Consider the following 22,693-nt stretch of genomic DNA (forward strand, 5'->3'; position numbering starts at 1 on the left):
ATGGGTCTTAAATACTTTTTTCTCAGGCTCCCACTGGCAACTTCTGAGCCTGCTGACACTGTGACTAGGAGGAGCTGCTAAGATACATTTCCCATATTGGCTTGAAGTAGCTTGGGGTTGAGTGCCCACTGACTCTGCCCCTCAGAAGAGCAGGTGCTGGCAGACCTGGCATGCCCTGCAGCATATGGAATATGTGCCTCATGCCAGAATAGAGGATGATTCTTGACTTTACGGAGGCACAGAGGCATGGTAATTCATCTGAAAGGTCAGCTTTTCTAAAGGCAACATGCATTTTACAGATGGTCTTTGTATGGAGTTACTGGGGACTGATTCAAGAATAACAGGAGCCCAGACTGCAGATAAACAAAAGGTTTTGTCACTCTAGACACAGCTCCAGTCCTCTACCTCCTACTAGTAGGCCCATTTATGTAAAAGTAACTGAGGAACTTGATCTCAGGTATTTTACAAAGAAGGCTCTTTTATTTTTTCTCTTTGTGCTTTGGTTGAGGTTGCTGTGCATGCCCTTTTTCAATGGAAGCATTTAGTAATGTTTATATTTCCTTGACCTTTTTCTGACAGCTGCAGTGAAGTTCCAGCATGAGGTTTCAAACTCTGCATTTATTGACTGCCCTTCCTCCTTTGAGATTATCAACTTCCCGTTCATAGAAGATAGGCCATTGCCTTACCAATCATTTTATCCTCATCTGCCAGCTAAGAAAGCTCCTAGAGCACTGGGTGGTAGTCAAGTTGCTATGTGCCAGGTTCTATGCTATTGGTACTGTGCTGCTACTGAATTCTTAAAACAATCTGAGAGAGTAGAAGCTATTCTTGTATATTCCTAAACAAATAATTTTCCACAAAGTTAGCCCACAGAAAAGAGTGATTTACCTAGGTTTGATTCTGTCCAAATATTGCTGTACTGTGGGGATTGCTTTATTGTAAACCACAAACTAATTAAAACAGTATATCCAATTATGCAAATATGTGCTATGATATGGGACTGCCTAACATGCAAATATTTTGGTTAGTGTTTCCATTTTAGAGATGAAGAAATTGAGACTTGGATGTGTAAGTAAGTACATAGATGTGTGAGTGTGTAGGTGGTACCACTAGGATTTAAACCTGGACATATAGTCTTATTGCCACATCCTCATTATTAAGTCTGCTAAGACACTTATTTTTGCCTTTAGAAACTTTTCAGTCCAAGGAAACCTTTGATCCTTTTTTTTAGAATTTGCTTTTGGTAGAACTGTGGTTTGCATTTAGGACTCCATTGTAATCCTCTCAATTTCTGTATTTCCTGGTATTGGGATTGCAAGTGTAAGCCATCAAGTCCAGCCTTTCTTCTTTTGGAGGTTCCATTCTAAGAATGGAGAAGATCAGTAAGCAGATAAGTAACCAGGTGCCTTAGTGCTCTTACAGACAGCAAAAAAAGAAGTCTATAGCCAGGCACAGTGAGTGGCTCTTGCCTGTAATCCTAGCTACTAAGGAGGCTGAGATCTGAGGATCATGGTTCAAAGCCAGCCCAGCCCAGGCACTAAAGAACCTGAGACTCTTATTTCCAGTTAATCACTAGAAAAATGGGAAGTGGGGTTGTGGCTCCAGGGGTAGGGCGGTAGCCTTGAGCTGAAGAGCTCAAGAACCACCCCCTAGGCCCAGGGTTGAGCTGAAGAACTCAGGGACAGGGCCTAAGCTGAGTTCAAGCCCCATGACCCCCTTCCCGCCCCCGCCACACACACAAAAAGAAAGAAAGCCTGTTTCACCATCTAGGTAGTTCTCTCTGCTGCCTCCAGGCCAGATGACCACCAGTCTGCTGCCTTTGTTAATGATGGGAAATCACCTCCTTCCTGGCTCAGTCCTTTATCCTACCTGATGACCAGGAGTGAGAAGTTCTTTCTCACACTGAGCTAAAACAGTCTTTTCTGAATTTTCATGTTCTGACAAAAAGGAATCAAAATGTACCTAGATTTGAGCCCTATTAGCCTGTCTGCTTTGCCTTTTCCTTAAAAAAAATTATTGTAAAGGCAATGTACAGAGGGGTTACAGTTACATATGTGAAGTAATGAGTATACTTCTTTTTTGGCACTGTCCCTCCTCATTTTCTCCCAGTTTTCCTTCTCCTAACCCTCCTGCTGCCCAAGGTGGTTAGATCACTTACAACACTGCTGAATTGTGATTCACTCTTTGCCCCACCACTTCTGTGCTTTCCCTTCCCCACCCTCCCAATCTGATAAACTTACATACAAGATAAAGGGTACAGAAACCAAGAACAGTGACAAAAGGAATAAACTGAAGGAAGAAAAGAAAATATAAATAACTGAAAACAGTACAATTTTTAAAAATCTTTTTTTTTTTTGTCAGACATGAGGCTTGAACTCAGGGCCTGGCTGCTGTCACTAAGCTTTTTCACTCAAGGTTACCATAGTAAATTTGTAGAAACTAAGAAACCAACATGTACACATTGATACCAACCAGAAACAGCAGACTTTTAGTCTTTGAGTTCTAAGTAAGTATTACTACATATATTTTGTTGTTCAGTTTGTCCCAGATTTGGTCACTGAGAAGTCTTTTAGTTGGCTTCTCTGTCCCTTTGACATATCCCTTTTCTTTTACTTATTGATCACTTTCTTACTTTCTGATACTACAAGATTTTCCAGGCTCATCTATCTTTTCCTTTTTTTTTTTTGGTTGGTTGTGGAGCTTTGTGGGGCTTGAACTCTGGGCCTGAGCGCTGTCCCTGAGCTCTTTAGCTCAAGGCTACCTACCTACCTCCTGAGACACAGCACCACTTCCAGCTTTCTGGTGGTGAATTGGAGATATGAGTCATGGATTTTTATGCCCAGGCTAACTTTGAACTGCAACCCTCAAAACTCAGCCTCCTGAGTAGCTAAGATTACAGGCATGAGCCACTAGCAATCATCGTTCAGCTGCAGGCTCATCTTGTATTGTCCTTGACTTTAGGGAGCTGTGGCTCCTTTTATTGAAGAGTATTAGAAACTAGGTTCTAGCTACTGGTGTGTACTCATTGCTATTGAGGTGTCACGTCTTTTAGATCATCCCAGAAAGCAGAGTTAAGAAATGCATGTATGCATTCCAACTCACGTGACACATGTACCTACAATTATTTCTGCAAAGACTCTCTGTCTACAAAAATGGTTTTCATTTTTGAGCATTTATATTTTTGCTGAGTAGCCAACAGTAAAATTAGAAGGAATTTCTGCTACCAGTGATAAAATTAAACATAAAAATGAGGGAGGGGTAGTGAACGTGAAAATGGAGACCTCAACGTAATGCCGCTTATTGCTTCATCATCTTTTAGTTAGGTCATGCCATTTTAGAGATAAAGAGATCCTAAGTGGTTGAGCAATTAGTGGTGTAGTCAAATTTGGGATGTGGCTTTGGGAAACAGAATCTCTTCATTTCCACCCTATTTCTTGCCTTTTAATAGTATTGCTGCATGTGTATGAATATATTAAGCATAAATATATTGTTGAATGTGATAGAATATATTAAGCAGATTTTAAAAAATAGTTTTAGAAACTGGTGTGTACAATGAAAGCAATGAAAGTCTGCTAGTATCCTTAATGAGGGTTTTTGTTTTTGTTTTTGTTTTTTTTTTGTGAGCATGGGGCTTGAACTCTAGGCCTGGGCACTGTCCCTGAGCTCTTCAGCTCAAGGCTACCGCCCTACCCCTGAGCCACAGTCCCACTTCCTGTTTTCTAGTTATTAATTGGAGATAAGAAACTCATATTCTTTAGTGCCTAGGTTGGCTTTGAACTGTGATCCTCAGATCTCAGTCTCCTGAGTCTCTTGAGTCGCTAGGATTACAGGAGTGAGGCACTGCACCCAGCTGGGATTTTGTTCTTTAGCACAAATGGTAGGACAGCGACTTGAAAATGAATCCCTGCAGCCTGTTAGGAAGTGAGTCTTTACGAATGATTATGGTGACTACCCTGCCCTGGCTTTCTTCTCATAACTATCTCTTATGAACCCTTTGCTCTGGGGACAGAAGCATGGAACTCCTTTGGGAGAGGTACTTTATGTATTTGCCTGCCTTTTGGAAATGGTATGTAAAGCAAGGGAGGAGTCTGCTTCTTGTCATCCAAGGAGTTGGAGACAGGGTAAAAAACCCAAGCCCAAGCTGCAGCCTCCATGGCCCTCTCTTACAGGCCAAGCACATGACTCCTGTCCTTTAAATTGCTTCTGGCAGCTTTTAAGCAAAGGAAAAAACCTTTGAGGACTCCCCCCCTGAGCTGGAGGACAGTCCTAGGATGCCTTACCATCTTTCAGCCCATGTACCTTTGAGAAGGATGTCTGTTTATACTTGGTAAACCATGTACCAGAAACTGCTGTTCTTTTCCATTTTTACCTTTTTCTATCCAAAGTCTTATAAGCATTTTAGTTTTGCATAGGATATTACGAACATGCAAGATTTCAGGAGAAATAAATGGTAACAGCTGGGTTTTGTGTACAACATGTAATTGTGGACCTCAACCTTGACAAGACCTATCTAAGTGCAGAAGTAGCTAGAAAAGCTCATTTGAGTTGATCAGCCCAGTATGGAACAGCATTCAGCTGCTTGCTGTTCACTTAAGCTTTAGGAAAGTTTCTACAGGTTTTCTCCGTTCCAGTATTCCTAACATGTTTGTCCCATGCAAAATAACACATACCTTCTCACACCAACACGACAGTCCCTGCAATCCCATCTTCCTCTCTTGCTTTATTTTCCCTACAGCACTTACCACTGTTTATTGTGCCATATATTTTGCTTCTTTAGATTTTAATTATATGTTTTCCCCCACTGGAATGTAAACTTCTGAGAGCAGGAAATTTGTTTTACTCCCTGCTGTGTCCCTAGACCAAGAATAGTAGCTTGATCACAGAAGGTGCACAGAAGGAAACATTTCTGAATGAATAATATAACTTGCAAGTTGTGGTGATTTGAATATAAGTACAAAGAGTGCTTTACCTTATAGGGCTGTTTTATAAGTGAAATTAAACCTCATAATTCAAATGAGGATTTGTCTATTCACCAAATTTATTTTAAATCTTAAGATTTATGTTAGAAATGAATAAACTTCATTAGAATTTACAGTTAGAGTTACTGCACTAACTCAGTGCTACTATCATATGCAAAGGGTTTTGAAATATTCTGCTAAATATCACTCAACAAATTGGTTTAAGGACTGAAAGCAGGGGCCAAGAGTTTGGCCTAGTGGTAGAGTGCTTGCCTAGCATGCACAAAGACCCGGGTTCGATTCCTCGGTACCACATATGTAGAAAAAAAGCTGGAAGTGGTGCTAAGGCTCAAGTGGTAGAGCTCTAGCCTTGAGGAAAGTCCAAGGACAGTGCTCATGCCCTGAGCCCAATCAAGCCCAGGACTGGAAAAAAAACCAAAAAACAAAAACTGAAAGCAGTTTAAAAATTGTAAATTTTAAGATCATTTACCTGTAGATTCACCTAAAGAAATCTTGATTCCATTCTGCCCCATTACCCAATTTGATCCTTCAGTCCTTCAATATTAACCATATTTAGTAGCAAATGCCATTTTGGCTTTAAAATATTCTGACTAGTATTTATCATCATTGAGAAGAAATCATACTGAAAAGAAAATACTGTCAATATACATATTATCTTATGTTGGACATGTAGAATGGTACTGAATTTTAATCAGAAGTCAGTTCTAGATCTGGGTGCCTGTTGCTCATGCCTGTAGTCCTACCTATTTAGTTAGCTGAGATCTGAGGATACCCATTCTCTCTTCAAAAATTAGAGAAAAAAAAAGCACCAAAAAACCAAAAACAAGAATATTTGAATGTATGGCTCAGTGATGGAATATCTACCTAGCAAGCTAGAAGGAGACCCTGAGTTCAAACACTTTTTCTCCCTGTCAGGGAGAGAAGGAGAGGGAAAAGGAGAGGGGGAGAGTGAGAAAGGGGAGAGAGAACGAAACAGAAAAAAAAGAAAATGATGTCAAATCTGAGGTGAATCCTTTGAGAAAGTAGCAGCTTTCATTTCATCACAAATCTTGCAGATTTCATTAATTTTAAAGCAAAAACTATAATGCCAAATTTCTTGCAGTATTCTTTCTGAGACAAACAGAAACAAAAGGTAATATGGTTAATGAACATCACAGTCTTATTTCTAGGCAAGATATGATGCAGAAGCTCTATCTTTCATACAATTAATGTATTACCATATTATTGCTTTCTATTTCAGAGCATTGGGGAGTCAACGATGGCTGTTGTATTAAGTCAATTGCTGTCTATGATTAAACCTTCAACCCAGAGGACCAATGATGACTATAGCCCCGAAGAGCTATTAATCCTCCTCATCTATATTTATTCTGTCACTGGAGAGTTCACAGTAGATAAAGACCTAGAAGAAGCTGAAGAAAAAGTAAAGAAAGCATTGGCTCAGGCCTTCTGTGAGGAATCTCGTTTGTCCCCTTCGCTGCAAAAAATCATAGGTGAGTGGAAACCTTACAAGACAGAGTATCACTGATGAAGAAAACAAGTTTAAAAGTAAAGGCTGTTTCAGGAAGAGGATGTGACCTGCTCTAGTATATAGTTGTTTGGAATCTCGAGAAGTAAGAGGAAGTGTGATCAATGCTGGCTACCTTCAAACTCAGGTTTCTTTTCCATAGTGGTGCAATGACCTCCCTGGAAAGTGGTGATTGGAATTTATATTCTTTTTTTGTTGTTTTTGTTTTGTTTTTTTGTGGGTCATGGGGCTTGAACTCAGCCTAGGGCTGCCCCTGAGCTCTTCACCTCAAGGCAACTGCACTACCCCTGGGCCTGGGCATTGTCCCTAAGCTCTTCAGCCAAGCCCCACTTCCCATTTTCTAGAAGTTAATTGGAAATAAGAGTCTCAGGTCCTTTTGTGCCCAGGCTGGCTTCAAACCTTGGTCCTCTGATCTCAGCCTCCTGAAGTAGTTAGGAGTACAGGTGTGAGCCACCGCGCCTGGCTTGGAATTTATATTCTTAGAGTCAAATCTTTGTTAAAGTATCAAAACACCCACTGATATAATGATATATTTTAGGAGAAAATGAAATATAGTTCATCATGTAACAAGAGTTTCTACAGACATAATCTCTTTGAAAGAGTGAATTCTGCTGGGCATGGTGGCTCACACCTGTAATCCTAGCTACTAAGAAGGCTGAGATCTGAGGATTATGGTTCAAAGCCAGCCACCAAGAGACTTTTTTTTTTTTTTTTTGCCAGTCTTGGGCTTGAGCTAAGGGCCTGAGCACTGTCCTTGGACTTTCTCAAGGTTAGAACTCTACCACTTGAGCCTCAACACCACTTCCGGCTTTTTTCTACGTATGTGGTGCCGAGGAATTGAACCTGGGTTTTCATGCATGCTAGGCAAGCACTCTACAACTAGGCCAAACTCCTGGCCCCCAAGAGACTCTTATTTCTTTCTTTTTTTTTTTATTGTAATTAGTAAAAGGGTTACATGATATTTGCCAGATAGAAGGTGCATTAATTCACATACATTGATACCCTTTCACATGTCTTGGTACCCATTTCCCTCCCCCCCCACACCCCCCACCCGTCTTGGTTTTCCCCCCTTCCCTATCAAATTTCAAATATCCAAATACAAATAAATTCAATATATCAGATAACAAAGTGAGATACTATACCAATATGAGATAACCAAGGAACAGCAAAGGAGATGAGAGACAACATAGTACATTAAGGACAACAATCATTCATTATATGGCTTTTGTTTCAATATCCTGGAGGTCCTTTCAATTAGCTTCACATTATATGTCCTTATGTATCAAGATTTTGCTGTATTGCAGATCTCTGCTAGTAGAGCCCAAGGTTTCTACTGATTATGACGAATGAGGGGAACCATTGAGCCTAAGTTCCTTTGAGTCTGGCTTACTTCACTTAATATGATTTTTTCTAAGTCTTTCCATTTCCTAACAAATGGAGCGGGATGTGGCCAGGAGGGATCACTACTACACTGTTGGTGGGAGTGCAACCTCGTTCAACCACTATGGAAAGCAGTGTGGCAGTGCCTCAAAAGGCTAAACATAGAACTCCCCTATGACCCAGCAATTCCACTACTTGGCATTTACCCAACCATCCAGAAACAAGGACATACTAAATCCACTAGCACAACAGTGTTCATTGCAGCACTATTCACCATAGCAAAGATATGGAAACAAGCTAGATGTCCCTCAGTTGATGAGTGGATCAACAAGTTGTGGTATTTGTACACAATGGAATTCTATGCTGCTGTCAGAAAGAAAGAGACTCTTATTTCTAATTAATCACTAGAAAAGGGAAAGTGGAGCTGTGGCTCCAGGGGTGGGGCAGTAGCCTTGAGCTGAAGAGCTCAAGCCCCATCACCCACCAAAAAAAAAAAAAAGAAAAAAGAGTGAATTCTTCCAACATTCAAACTGTTTTTTGAAGATGTTATACAATCAATGTCACAGCAATATAAATTGACATTGTCAGGAGTAGTTTCATAATCTTGACTTCATATTTCATTTAGATTTCAATTAATTGCTACTATCTAGAGTACCATCTAACACCCCAATAAAATAGACTATGCTAATTTGGGGAAAATATATTCTTAAGTATTGTAAAATATGTTTTTAATTTTGGTCGTATAGCTCATAAAAACATATGTTTTTTTGTATGTTGTGTTAATTTTAATATTGATATTTTGTTTTGTGGAACCTAATTCCCATTGGTATAGATTGAATCTTGTCTATTCCAGAGTAAGAAATTATTAAAATAATATGTAAAACATAAAGACTTCACCAGGCACAGTGTCTCACGCCTTTAATCCTAGCTATTCAGGAGGCTGAGATCTGAGGATCACGGTTCAAAACCAGCCTAGGCAATTAGAAAAATAAGGAGTGGGGCTGAGGCTCAAGGGGTAGGGCACTAGCCTTGAGCTGAAGAGCTCAGGGATAGCTTTCAGACCCAGAGTTCAAGCCCCACAGACCCACAAAATAAAACAACAAAACTAAAAAACCGAAAAATAACCATAAATAATTTAAAGACATACCAAATTTCCACCCGTCCAGTCAGTTATCCATTCATTTGAGTGTTTGTGTGTTGAGTGTATATGCTTAGACACTCAGAAAGGCTCAACCAAGATTGATTTTATACACATGCACACATATACACATATACACATATATTCATGTATATATACACATATGAAATACATATATCCTCTATCTTTTCATTTTTTAATTCATAAAATTGTTCAATTGGCTTACTACTAATCAAGAAGCCTATGAAACATAGAAAATTTAAAAGTATTTGTGAAATCCAGATTACTTTTATCTTTCTGAGGCCTTAGGAAAATTCATGCTTTATTTCATGAAATAAAAAATCATTTCATGATTTTACCTATACAATTATATACATGATATCGGAATATACATATATAAGATACATATAAATGTGTTTTAATAATCTTTTCTATAATAAAAATTTAATTTTAAATCTTAACTGGTTTAAAGTGAATTTTAAGAGTAGGACATGAATTGCAAATAAATGATCAATAAATCACTGTGTACTAATATTTTAGAAGATGATAAAAAGTTCCATTTGCCCATGTTTATGTCACCATTTCAGTGTTAAGAGCATACACTGTCAGAGCAGTGCTATTACTACAAACACACCAATACCACTTAAAAGCCACATCTCTTACAAGAAAAAAGGCAGATTATAATGCATTATTTTCTTTTTTCTGTCAGTCCTAGAGTTTGGACTGAGGGTCTGGGTGTTGCCCCTGAGTTTTTTGCCCAAGGCTAGCGCTCTACCACTTGAGCCACAGCTTTACTTCCAATTTTTTGGTGGTTAATTGAAGATATAAATCTCATGGACATCAGTTCCCTGATTAGCTTTGAACTAACTACAAATGTAAGCTTCTGTACTACTACATAAAAATCATCAAAGGCTGCAGTGGGTAGATTTGAACTTTTCATATTTCAGAGATAAGCAATTTCTGAATTTAAAAAGCTCTAAAATAGAATTTTCATTATATAGATAATATATAACACAGTGTATTTAATAAAGCTATTAATACTTTGTAATAAATATTACCAAATTATTCCTCATAATGACCTGTCTAAAAATAAGAAAGATATCATGAAAGTTCTAACTTTTCATTTTGTGCCCTATTGGCCCTCATGGGGAGAGGTGATATTGAGACTTTTCTGTAACTATAGACCCTATAGTGTACTTTATTTTGTGTCCACTGCTGACCTTTCTTTTTCAGTTAGTTATAGAAAGTGAAACCCCAATGAGCCGAAAACTTTCTGAAATGTCTGCTAAAATGAAATGTTTCCTTGCTTAGTACAGAACCTGTTTGCCAGCTGAGAATTTACTTAAGCAACATTTGTGGGATTTGTTACCATTTCATTAAGTACAACACTAGCTGTGATTGTGTATGTTTGTTTGGCTATACATGATTATTGACTTAGAAATTTTTAATATGGTTTATATAATACTTAGAATAGCTTTTGATTTAAAGTAAATTTTAATGCTAGGAGAATTTAATTGGAAGGTATTCCTTAAGTGTGTAATTTCAGAGACAGACATGTATATTTTTTCTCATATATTTTTTATTGTAATTAATAGAAGGGTTACATTATATTTACCAGATAGAAGGTGCATTATTTCACAAACATTGATACCCTTTCTCATGTCTTGGTCCCCATTTCCCTCCCCGCACCCCCACCCTTCATCTTGTTTTCCCCCCTTCCCTATCCGATTTCAAATAACGAAATAAGCATATATGCAATGTATCAGATAACAAGGTAAAATACTGTAACAATATGAGATAACCAAGGGACAGCAAAAGAGATGAGTGGTAACATAGTACATTAAGAACAACAATCACTTATTACATGGCTTTTGTTTCTATATCCTGGAAGTACTTTCATTTAGCCTCATGCTATATGGCCTTATGTATCTAGGTTTTGCTCTATTGTAAATCTCTGCTAGGAGATCCCAAGATTTTTACTGATTATGACAAATGAGGGAAATCATATTTTAACTGATGTTATTTGGATAGGTTTTTATAGTATTTGTATGTCGCTGTTATTTTTGGAGCTAAAGTCATGCTGTAAGAATATTCATTTAATGTTTGCTCAAGGTATTCATTTAGCCAACCATTCACTTTTTATTACTTTTTAACTGTGGTTGTTCAGGATATTGCTTTTTTTCTTTTAAAATACTTTATGCATTCATGTGTATATTAGGGAATAATTGGTAAGATTAGAAGCTGAAGATGAAAAAGTAAGACTTTATAGAATATTTTGAAATTTAAAGAAACCTTAGTTTATTAAGTATGCATTGTTGCCTAGATTAACTTTGGATGTACAGTTTAAACAGGGAGGAGAAAATGTTACTTTCACATACATGTAGCTAGCCACTGACACACACACACACACACACACACACACACACACATACTCCTAATTTCAAAAGAACTTTATTCCCAGAGATAGACTTATACTAGGGCAGTATGAATATGGCCTTTCTTAAGTGTGTTGAGAACTCTAATGATCTGAAAAGAAGTGCTTATACTTAAAGTTAGCTGCCTAAGAGAACGTTTAATTTACGTCTTGGGTTCAAAAGTACTAGGTAGTGGTGATTCAGTTTTGTGAAATAAGGATATTGCTATTTGCTATTTGTCATGTAAGAATTGAATTGTCTTCCAAATATTCTTTCTGTCCTAAATCTGGGCTAACCTGGCTTTTACAGTGAACTTGCCAAAAGTATGGCCCCCTATGTTACTCCAGAGTTTGATTTTGACTTTCTTGTTAATGACAGAATTTATTTGGTGTCTTGTGCATATTCTGAAGTGGGTAAAAGTTTCATTGAGAAGGATTATAGAAAATATATAACCAATATAAAAATTCTACTTTCCATATTATGTGGCAGTTTTCCTATTGTAACTGTTAGTAGGAGCAAGAAAGCAACCCTTGTGACTGGGAGCATAGTATAGTGGTAAGAGTGCTTGGCACGAAGCCCTGGATTCAATTTTTCAGCACTACATACTCAGAAAAAGCCAGAAATGGCACTCCAGCTCAAGTAGCAGAGTGCTAGCCTTGAGCAAGAAGTGTCCAAGGACAGTGCCAAACCCTGAGTTCAAGCCCCAGAAGCAACCCTTGCTGGGCATCTGTAGCACATGCCTACAATCCTAACTGCTCAGGAGGCTGAGATCTTAAGGATCATGGTTTGGAGCCAACCCAGATAGGAAAGTCTGTGAAACTCTTATGCCCAGTTAACCACCATAAAGCAGAAGTAGAGCTGTGGCTCACATGGCAGGGTGCTAGCATGCCACTAGCTCAGAGATAGCACCCTGGTCCATTACTAGCAACAACAACTAGAAGAAAAAAGCATCCTTTGTTTTGCACCTAAAACGTAAGCATGCTGTCAACTCTTCACTGCTAAGTAGTAGGACTGGAGTTTACTGGATGGGAGCCCGCGTCTTTAAACATGAGATTTTCTACCTACCACAAGCCCATTGTAATGACTGTTAGTAGTATAGACATATTTATATGTGCTCTCTTATACTTTCTTACTATCTAAACAGAACTGGTATTCCATGTAATACTTATTGCCTGTGTTTTTTAAATGTCTGTTAGCTACTTAGAGATATTTCCTATATCTTCCTATTTTCATTTTTGTATTTTATTCTCTTTTTTTCTGCTGTTATAAAGAAATTAAAATATCATTTCTAGTCCCTGAATTCTACAAGCTGTCTACCTTTTAAAGAAGGGATAACAAACATAGTTTCTTCTTCAAGAATATCTTTTGAGTTGCTGGTATTTAAAATTCATATTTTCTTTTCTCTATTCATTGTGTTTCATTTTTTTGACAGTTTCTTTCATGTGTCTATTCTTCTTTTGTATGGAAAAGACAATAAGAAACAGTGATTGGCCAAACCAAGCAAAATCTTAAACATGTCTATCAATGGAAGCATACTATTTTTTTTTAAATCAGTTTTGTTTTTAGTAGATACTTCTAGGGCTATTTCTGGAGTGGTAAGCAAAGCCTTTTTCTACTCACAGGGAATAGAATATATTGGCTCTCTAAGTTTTGGGAGTAGGGGCAGTAAAAAGAAAACCAGCCCAAATTCCATATGCTAATTAGTATTATGCTTCCTTAGTCCTGCTAGGTTCAAAGAGAGTATCAGTTTCTGTATACATTAGTGTTTGCATGGCAGTCACAAGAGGGAAAAAACACTACCATTTGAACTTCCTTCAGAGAATAAAATCAAATGCAAGTTTTAAAGGTCTATGTATGCTTGGAATGCCATCATAGAGAGAAGTGTATCAGAAAGGGCAGAGTTGGACATAGAAATCCTTGATTTAAAACTCCTGACTGGCTGGTGGCTCACACCTGTAATCCTAGCTACTCAGGAAGCTGAGTGCCCAGCACTAATGTCCATGAGACTCTTATCTCCAATTAATGATCAGAAAACTGGAAGTGAAGAGCACAGGCACAGAATCCAGGCCCAGAGTTCAGGCCCCACTACTGACCAAAAAAAAAAAAAAGGCCTCACTGTTCTTTCCTAACACTATGTGTGTCAGTGGAAAAAATCACTCATTCTTGCACTTGGATCTTGGATGTAACTGCTTTAATTGACTATTGGTCATTTTGCTGAGAATAAAATAATGATATGTATGTGAATTAAGTTTAGGTCCATCAGGGATTGTAAAAAGGTCATAACTATTTTAATAGCACCTACCTGCTACATAGGTCTGTGAACTTCCATTTTATTTCTGTGACATTCACAGATAATGAGAATGCTTTGCTTGGAATAGTTTGCCCTGAATAGGTCCAAGGATACCTGCCCTGGGGGCTAAAGCCTCTGAAGGCTCTAATTGACCTGGTGGTTGAAGTGAAACAGCTGCTTGCTATACTGAAGCCTATTAGGAGCAAGCCAGTACTCCAAGAGAGATTGGCCAGAAAGTTCTGATTCAGGAAGCAAAATCAAACGAGTTTTGCTGTTTTCAAGTCAACCATAATTTTTTTTTTTTGCCAATCCTGGACTTGGGTTCAGGACCTGAGCACTGTCCTTGGACTTTCTCAAGGCTAGAACGCTACCACTTGAGCCTCAGCACCCCTTCTGGCTTTTTTTCTGTGTATGTGGTACGGAGGAATCGAACCCAGGTCTTCATGCATGCTAGGCAAGCATTCTACCACTAGGCCAAACTTGTGGCCCATCAACTATATCTTTTAAAAAATAATTCTTAGTTCATATAAGTGTACAGATTACATAAATTGCTTTACTGTGACATTTTCTTATGTACATACATTATGCTTTGATTGTGTTCTTCATCCCCGCCCTTACTCTTCACTCTCTCACCCCTTTTTCCAACTCCCTGCAATATTTGTCATTCTGTGTCTGACTTATTTCACTGAACACATCTGCTCCATTTTCATCCATTTTCCTGTGAATGACTAGACTGATTTTTTTTTGACACAAATATTTTGGAAATTTTTTGCTAATCAGTTTTTGTTCTTATTTCCCCTGAAGTATTTATGCTGTCTTTAAAGTCAAGGTTGATGAGGGTAGTGGGTCTATTTAGTCAGGTTTAATGTGAAACCAGAAACAACTAATTCAAAGTATCTCAAAATTCTGGGTTTCGGGGTCGGAAGATGGCGCCGAGACCATAGGGACGCTGCCTAGCTCTCTCCCACAAAAAGAGAGAACCAGGGAATCCCACCAGCCAACTACCTTAAGAAATCCACAACAACAAACTGAAGAAGCAATGGAGAAGGACTCATACGGGGAAAATAAATGCAGATAAAGCTTACATTCAACTTTCTCAAAGAATAAGAAACATGAGGACCCCTCCCCCACCCCTCACCGCCGGCCAGGCCTGGACCGCCATAAAAACCAGCATCGACCTGGCCAGCAAGCAGCAGAAGCCAGACACAGGAACCAGCACAGACCAGACCAGCAAGCAGCAGAACCCAGCCAGACACAGAGCACAGGCGATGGCTGAGATCCGAGGGGAGTGAATGATTCTCCATCACGAAGGAACTTATGGGGCTCAGCAAAGGCAGTTCTAAGAAGCAAATTTATCGCACTAGGAGCGCATATTAAAAAAGACAGAAGAAGAGCATGTAAATAACCTAAAAAAACCTGAAACACCTAGAGGAGCAAGAAAAAGTTAATTCTAAAACAACTTGATAAATGGGACTACCTAAAAATAAAAAGTTTCTGTACAGATAAAAACATAGTCGCAAAAGTAGAGAGACAGCCAACCAACTGGGAAAAGATATTCACCAACAATACATCTGACAAATGCTTAATATCCAGTATCTACAAGGAACTCAAGAAACGAATCCCCCCCCCAAACCCAACAAACCATTCACTAAATGGGCAAGGGAACTAAAGAGAGACCTATCAGAAGAAGAGATTAAAATGGCAGAAAAGCATATGAGAAAATGTTCATCTATGGTCATAAAGGAAATGCAAATAAAAACAACCCTAAGATACCACCTTACCCCAACAAGAATGGCCAAGATTTTGAACTCAGACAATGATAGTTGCTGGTGGGGTTGTGGAGAAAAAGAACCCTACTACACTGCTGGTGGGAATGCAGAGTAGTTCAGCCACTCTGGAAAGCAGTGTGGAGGTTTCTTAAAGAACTGAAAATAGACCTTCCCTACAATCCTGCCATACCACTTCTGGGCATCTACCCTGAACATCATAATTCTACATAGCCAACAGACAAGACAAAATAATAGCATTTGCAGGGAAGTAGATGAATCTAGAGCGAATCATGTTGAGTGAGACAAGTCAAGACCTAAGGAACAAAAGGCACATGGTATCCTTAATATGTGGCTATTAAATCCAGAATACAAGAGCGAGGACTCACTATTTGCATACCTAATGCTATGGACATGGTAATGGGAATATAAACATAACTATATAGACATAAAAACCTATGACTCTATAGAGTTAATGTCTTATTTCATAAATTAATATGTTTCTATGACATACAAACCCTTAGCCTAATTTGGATTAAGTTCTAAAAACTTAGTCCTAGTGATTATATATAGAGATTCCCTTCTTGAACACTTGTTTGTTAAACATGTCATTTGAAATATGATGTCAAAATCAATGTTAATAAGTTCTTTAATAAAAAATGTTTAAAAAATTCTGGGTTTCAAGACAGAAGTATGATAGTATTATAGAAGCTGTTGTTTATAATAATCTTATTTCTATTCTGTAGATAATTTGGGATTATCAGTTATGGGATCATTGCTTTAAGATTGTGCTGAAATATATGAAATGAAATGTGCCAGAGTAGCTTAGCAAGTAGGGATTTTTTTTCTCACTAAGAAGAATAAAAAAAAAAAAAGAGCAGACCTCAGATTCTTTCAGGCTTTCATCAATGCTCTAAAAATATGGTTTAGCCATTATAGTTCTAAGAAAAATACTGTTCTGAGGTATGTGCCCGTATCTCAGGCAAGAGGGGAGGAAAGATATTGGTAAGAGACATACACTAATTGAGTCTGCCCCCTGCTTTTATTAGAAAAACAATACTTTTTTTCAAGTCCTGCCTAGAAGGAACAAGTGAGGGACTGCAAGAAAAGAAATGTAAGAATAGACATTAGGTTAGAAACATTATTTCTGTAACTATCATTCTAGACTTCTCTGACAGAGGACATTCTAAGGCAAGATACTTTCTTTCACAGCAAATACTAAATAATGTTACTGTGTGCTGGCAACATTGGAATATCTACCTAGCAAGCTCCGAGGAGATCCTGAGTTCAAACACTTTTACTACCCCTACTCCTTCCTTTTAATTTATCAGTCCTTGTTGAGCATGTCCATTCAGTCTACATTATTATAAGCTCTCAAGTAAACCCTGGGTAGACTAGGTTGTTAGTATAGGTTGTTAGTCCTCTTGGGTCTCTGAGCTGGGATTGTCTAGGTAATGCCGCTTACTAGTTGTATATATAGAGTAGACCATATAACTTCATAAATGCTTAGTCAAAATAGGGATAGTAATAGTAACCAAACCCATGACATAAAATAGTCAAAGCATGTGATATAGATCCCTACACATGGTGTGTTGTCAGTATATGCTGTGTTGTTATATATATTATTGTTAGTGTGTTGTTATTGTCATGATTATCATTATCAGACAATGTCTCCCCTAAAAGAACTATTTTAGAGACAAGGTTAACACAGGAAAGAATATAAAACAACAGAAGAAATACAATGCCAAATCCACATCTAAAATGTGTGCAAATGAGTATCACAGTGACTTGGTATTAAGTTGCACTTATGAGTAGCTAGGATGACAGGCGTGAGCCACCGTGCCCAGCAGTATGTCTTATTCTACCTGTTTTCCCCTTTTACCACACCCTTTAAGTGCTATGCTAGATGACCCCTTGGACTTGGAGAGCAGCTGTGGAGAAATGTCAGGTGCTCCCCATCATGTGATGACCTCCAGCAGTAATGATTACTAGAAGCTGTATTGTATCTGACCAAATAGAATCTCTTAGAGACAAGAATGATGGGAATATCCTGTTGTGACATTATCATACCATATGACCCTTGCTAATAAAACTTTATTTTTGAAGCCACTTTCTCCTTTAATTTAGAAGAGACTATGTAAGTATGTTCCCTAAAACTTGCCTGTCTAATACATATAACCCAATCACCAAGCTCAACTGAATGTGTCTATAATGCTACATCTTTTTGCACTAATATATTCACAAATAAGATGACTTTTCAAACATAGTTTGAGTCAGAGAATACAGTTGGAAATAGTAGATTTACAGTTTTCATTGTGTTTCCATGATAATTCCTTTTTCTAATAAATTAAGGAGTACTTTTGGGAGGTTTTATATCCATTTATATATGAACCTTATCCACATGAGGATGTTAAAGACACAAATGTTAATTGCCTCAAGTTACCAACCAATAGTCTACTCAGCTTAGGAATGGTTAGATTTCTTTCTGTTAAACCTGTGGTTTAACAGTCCATGTAGACCAAAAGTTTATAGCTTAAGTTAATCATCCATGAAAAAAAGTGTTTGCTTTCTTGAGGTGACTGAACCCGGGGCTTCATGCTTACTAAGCTGGTACTCTACCACTTGAGTTATATCCCAGCCCCTAAATATTACTTTTTTTAAAAAATAAAACATACAAATACTACAGGTGCTATTCTGAATCTAAAAAATAAATTTTATTTTAAGTTTTGCTATAAAATGTTTCTGAATTTATGGGATTTCTCTTTTGTATCTTCCAATAACAGACTCTAAAAGCATAACTATATATGTGTCTTCATATTTGAACACTGTCTAAAATCATGGGCTATAATAGGAGTAATACAGCAGGTAATAACGACAAGTAAAAAGAGGCTATGTGGTTTTTTTGGGAGGGGGGTGGTCATGGGGCTTTAACTCGGCCTGGGCACTGTCCTTGAGCTCTTCAGCTCAAGGGTACCATCCTACCCTTGAGCCAAGACCCACTTCCTGTTTTCTAGAGGTTAGTTGGAGATAAGAGTCTCAGGTCCTTTTGTGCCTGGGCTGGCTTTGAACCTTGATCCTCAGATCTCAGCCTCCTGAGTAGCTAGGATTACAGTTGTGAGCCACTGCACCTGGCTGAGGCTATGTTTCAAAAAACAAACAAACAAAAAAAGCCTGTGACAAAATGCAATGGTAATGACAAATTTTATCAAGAAGAGTAACAAGAACTAGTAGAGATTGTGTCAAAATGTAGACTCTCTTATTTTTTCCAGGGACTATGGATCTGACATTTCAAGATCTCAACAGAAATTCGGACTTTTATTTTTAGTTTTTTTAAAGAAAACTCTGAAATCACTCAGATTTATTATTGGTGGATTTTCTAAATCATTCTGTGAGTCAGAAATCTCATTGAGAGATAACAGTCAGTTTGTGGGCCTGTAATGTGTGAACTCTTACTACAGCCTGACCTCATGTTTTAATACAGATGAATCTGACCATGTCTCTAACCTTATCTCTAACTTCACAACTTACTAGAAACCTAAAAGATGTCCAGATGGATGAAATGGTGCTTTGGTGTGCTATCAGAAAGCAATGGCCTCTTCTTTTGGCCTCTTTTAAGTCAAAGAAAAATCTTATTTAAATTTAATCCGGCATCAATCAACTAGTAAGGTTGCAGACATGCGAGGTGGCTCACACCTGTAATCCTTGCTACTCAGGAGGCTGAGATCTGAGGATCAAGGTTTAAAGTCAGCCTGGGCACAAAAAGACCATATCTCCAGTTAAGGATTCTTTTTTTTTTTTTTGCCAGTCCTGGGCTTGAGCTCAGGGCCTGAGCACTGTCCTTGGACTTTCTCAAGGCTAGAGCTCTACCACTTGAGCCTCAGCACCACTTCCGGCTTTTTTCTATGTATGTGGTATACGAGGAATCGAACCCGGGTCTTCGTGCATGCTAGGCAAGCACTTTAACCACTAGGCCAAACTCCCGGCCCTCCAGTTAAGGATTCTTATCTCCAGTTAACCTCTAGAAAATGGGAAGCGGGGCTTGGCTCTAGAGTAGGATTGTAGCCTTGAGCTGAAGAGCTCAGGGACAGTGGCTGGCCTAAGCTCCGTCACACACACACACACACACACACACACCACCACCACCACCACCACCACCACCACCACCCCAGTAATGCTGCTTAGGATTTTCCTTTCAAAGATTCTGTGAAGACGCTATTTAAGTGGAAATAGACAGTTCATGTATTACACAGAAAACACTGAAAGGTAGCTTTCAGTTTAATATAAGAAAGATATCTTGTAAAATAAAGCCTGCCAGAAAGTCTGAGTCATCCATGAGAAGACCTTCCAGCACAGAGACCTGACTTTGGGACTTGTGTGTTGTTGGGAAATGCACTAATTAAGTTTTAAGAGTTGGAAGCACATATGAAAATAAGTTTTGTGGAAAGTGCTTGAGTTGTCAAATTCTGTGACTATGGATTTTGCTGTTAGATCTGTATCTGGACTTTCATTGCTACATAATTCCTAGAACTTTGGCATAGAGTAATGACATAGGGATTTCTGATCTTTAACAGAAATACTTTTAAAACATTTTATATGGGAACTGGGAGTTTGGCCAAGTGGTAGAGTGCTTGCCAAGCATGCATGAAGACCCGGGTTCCATTCCTTGGTACCATGTACATAGAAAAAAGCTGGAAGTGGTGCTTTGGCTTAGGTGGTAGAGCATTAGCCTTGAGAAAAGTCCAAGGACAGTCTAAGGACTCAGGCCCTGAGTTCAAGCGCCAGGACTGGCAAAAAAAAAAAAAAGTTAATGGATTTGTCTGAAACATGTAAATTACATGTTGGGCCTTGGGTCATACTTTAAAAAAATCCTCATGAAGTTTTACTTAAGAGGTTTGATTTTAGAAGATTTTTGTTTTCTATTTTTTTCTATCTCTTCTTACATGCTCATTTTCTTAGTTAATATTAACCACATAAAATAAATGAGGAAATATCGGAGACATTTTTGTTTTAAAATTAAATTATATTAAAAACTAAAATTGTAGTAAAACCACTTAACAGAAAGTCTGCCTTTTTAATTTTTTCTCTTTTTTTTTTGGTGGGAGGAGGGTCAATCATGAGACTTGAACTCTGGGCTTAGGCATTGTCCTTGAGCTCTTCAGATCAAGGCTACCGCCCTCCACCTTGAGCTGCAGTGCCACTTCTAGTTTTCTGGTGGTTAATTAGAAATAAGAGTCTCATGGACTTCAGTGCCTGGGCTGGCTTTGAACAATGATCCTCAGATCTCAGCGTCCTGAGTAGGTATGATTACAAACCTGAGTCACCGCATCCAGCCCCTCTTAAAAATTTTTTTATAGGAGTAGAATGTATTATTTATGATCTCTGTGTAAGAATTTTTTTTAGTTGTTTTTGCCAGTCCTGGAGCTTGAACTCAGGTCTTGGGTACTGTCCCTGAGCTTCTTTTGCTCAAGGCTAACACTCTGCCACTTGAGCCACAGCGCCACTTTCAGCTTTTTCTGTTTATGTTGTACTGAGGAATTGAACCTGGGGTTCCATGCATGCTAGTCAAGCACTCTACCACTAAGCCACATTTCCAGTTACCCTCTTAATGTAAGTGTATTGTCTTGTATTGTTCACCAGGTACACTGGTGTACAGTGACTTTCTAGAACTTCTTTGTCAGTATGTCTGTTGATTCCTAGTTGCATGCAGCCTATGAATTTGCCTGTTGTGTACCTCAGATGAGTTCAGACATGCAGGACGTGGCCTATTCCACTTTACCCGGAAAAGCTATCCTCCAAGTCCATCATGCTGAAATGCAGAAATTCCTTCTTTTTAAAAGTTGAGTACTATTCCATTGTTTTGAAGAGACTGTGATACTCTGGTGTTCATTGTGGTCTTTCTCATAATAGCCAAAATGTGGAAATTTCTGGATGAACAGGAAATGCTCATCCTGAGGACACTGAAGTGGACATAGTCCAGTGGGCTGTCTACTGGAGTTCTCTTATGTCCACAATGGAAATCAACAAAGGAGCTGTGAATGAGGATTTGCTGTTGGTAGTGGTAATGATGATTTGTTTGTTTGGGGTTTTTTTGATTGTGAAAAGCAGCTCATGACACAGTGATCCTATTCAGAGAAAAACAAAGCTATATTTGACAACCAATTATAGGAGTCTATTTTAGGCCAGGCATCATGGCTATTTGAAAGACAGAGATTGGAAAGGTCAGAGTTTAAGGACAACCCAGGCAAAAAGTTAGAGACCACATCTCAACAAATAAACTGGATATGATATGAACGCATAAGCCCAGCCACATAAAAGATAGGTAGGCCTGGTGTTGTAGCTCATGCTTGTAATCCTAGCTATTCAGGAGGCTAGGGTCTGAGGATTGGCAGAAAAGTCCCAGTGAGACTCCTGTCTCCAATTAATTATTAAAAAAAAAAAAAAAGAAAAACCAAACTGGAAGTGGCACTGTAACTCTAGCATGCTAGTCTTGAGCAAAAGAGCTCAGAGACAGCTCCCAGGCTTTGAGTTCAAGCCCCAGGGTCACCACTACCACTAACAAAAAGACATAGGTTAGAGGATCCAGTCGAAAGCAGGCCCCAGACAAAAATGGGAGAGCCTGTCTGAAAAATAAATTAAGCAAAACAACATGGCTTGCCAAGTACAAGACTCTGATTTTAAACCTAAGCACTAACCAAAAATTTTTTTAAAACCCCAAAACTATCTATAATCATTTGTTCATGACAGCTTTCATTAAAAAAATCATTTATGAAAACATTCCCTATAAAACTTTTATTGCTATTATGGCTGCCACTCAGTTACAAAAGCCTTTATCTCCATGAGCACACGGCATTGACACTTTGTTTATAGAAGCAGAGATTTGCTTTCAAACAAAGCGGTTTTCATATTTGTCCAGATACTTTACCCAGCTCTGTAGGAAGTTAGTTTTCTTTCTAAATTATGAAGCACTTCCAAACTGAGAATTGTAAAAACTAGTAAGAATTTCTCCTTTTACCCTCCTGCTACCATTGTTGCATACTTCCTCTATTCAGGTTCCCCAGTAATCCAGAAAATTTCAGAATATTCATTTCTGCTCCAAAGGGCAGATTTCTGTTCACCTGAAAGACAGTTTAACAGTGCTTCAGAATCTCTTCCTTGAACAAAACAAAACCAGCTTTAAAGATTGTTGTTTTCCATTATGGTT

The 22,693-nt window shown here is 38.4% G+C and overlaps 1 protein-coding gene across 2 annotated transcripts in view; it reads left to right on the plus strand.

Moving 5' to 3' along the window:
* The window catches only part of Scfd2 (sec1 family domain containing 2), a 304,676-nt gene that overhangs the window by 92,479 nt on the left and 189,504 nt on the right, over window positions 1-22,693 (plus strand). For both annotated transcript variants that reach the window (XM_090343607.1, XM_090343606.1), the window contains exon 5: window positions 6,220-6,469. In XM_090343607.1, coding sequence (XP_090199733.1) covers window positions 6,220-6,469 — 250 coding nt within the window. The remainder of the gene's footprint in view (window positions 1-6,219; window positions 6,470-22,693) is intronic.

Source organism: Megascapheus bottae, chromosome 13 (genome assembly GCF_031878675.1).
Source record: "Megascapheus bottae isolate mThoBot1 chromosome 13, mThoBot2.hap1, whole genome shotgun sequence".
In the NCBI taxonomy this organism is placed as follows: domain Eukaryota; kingdom Metazoa; phylum Chordata; class Mammalia; order Rodentia; family Geomyidae; genus Megascapheus; species Megascapheus bottae.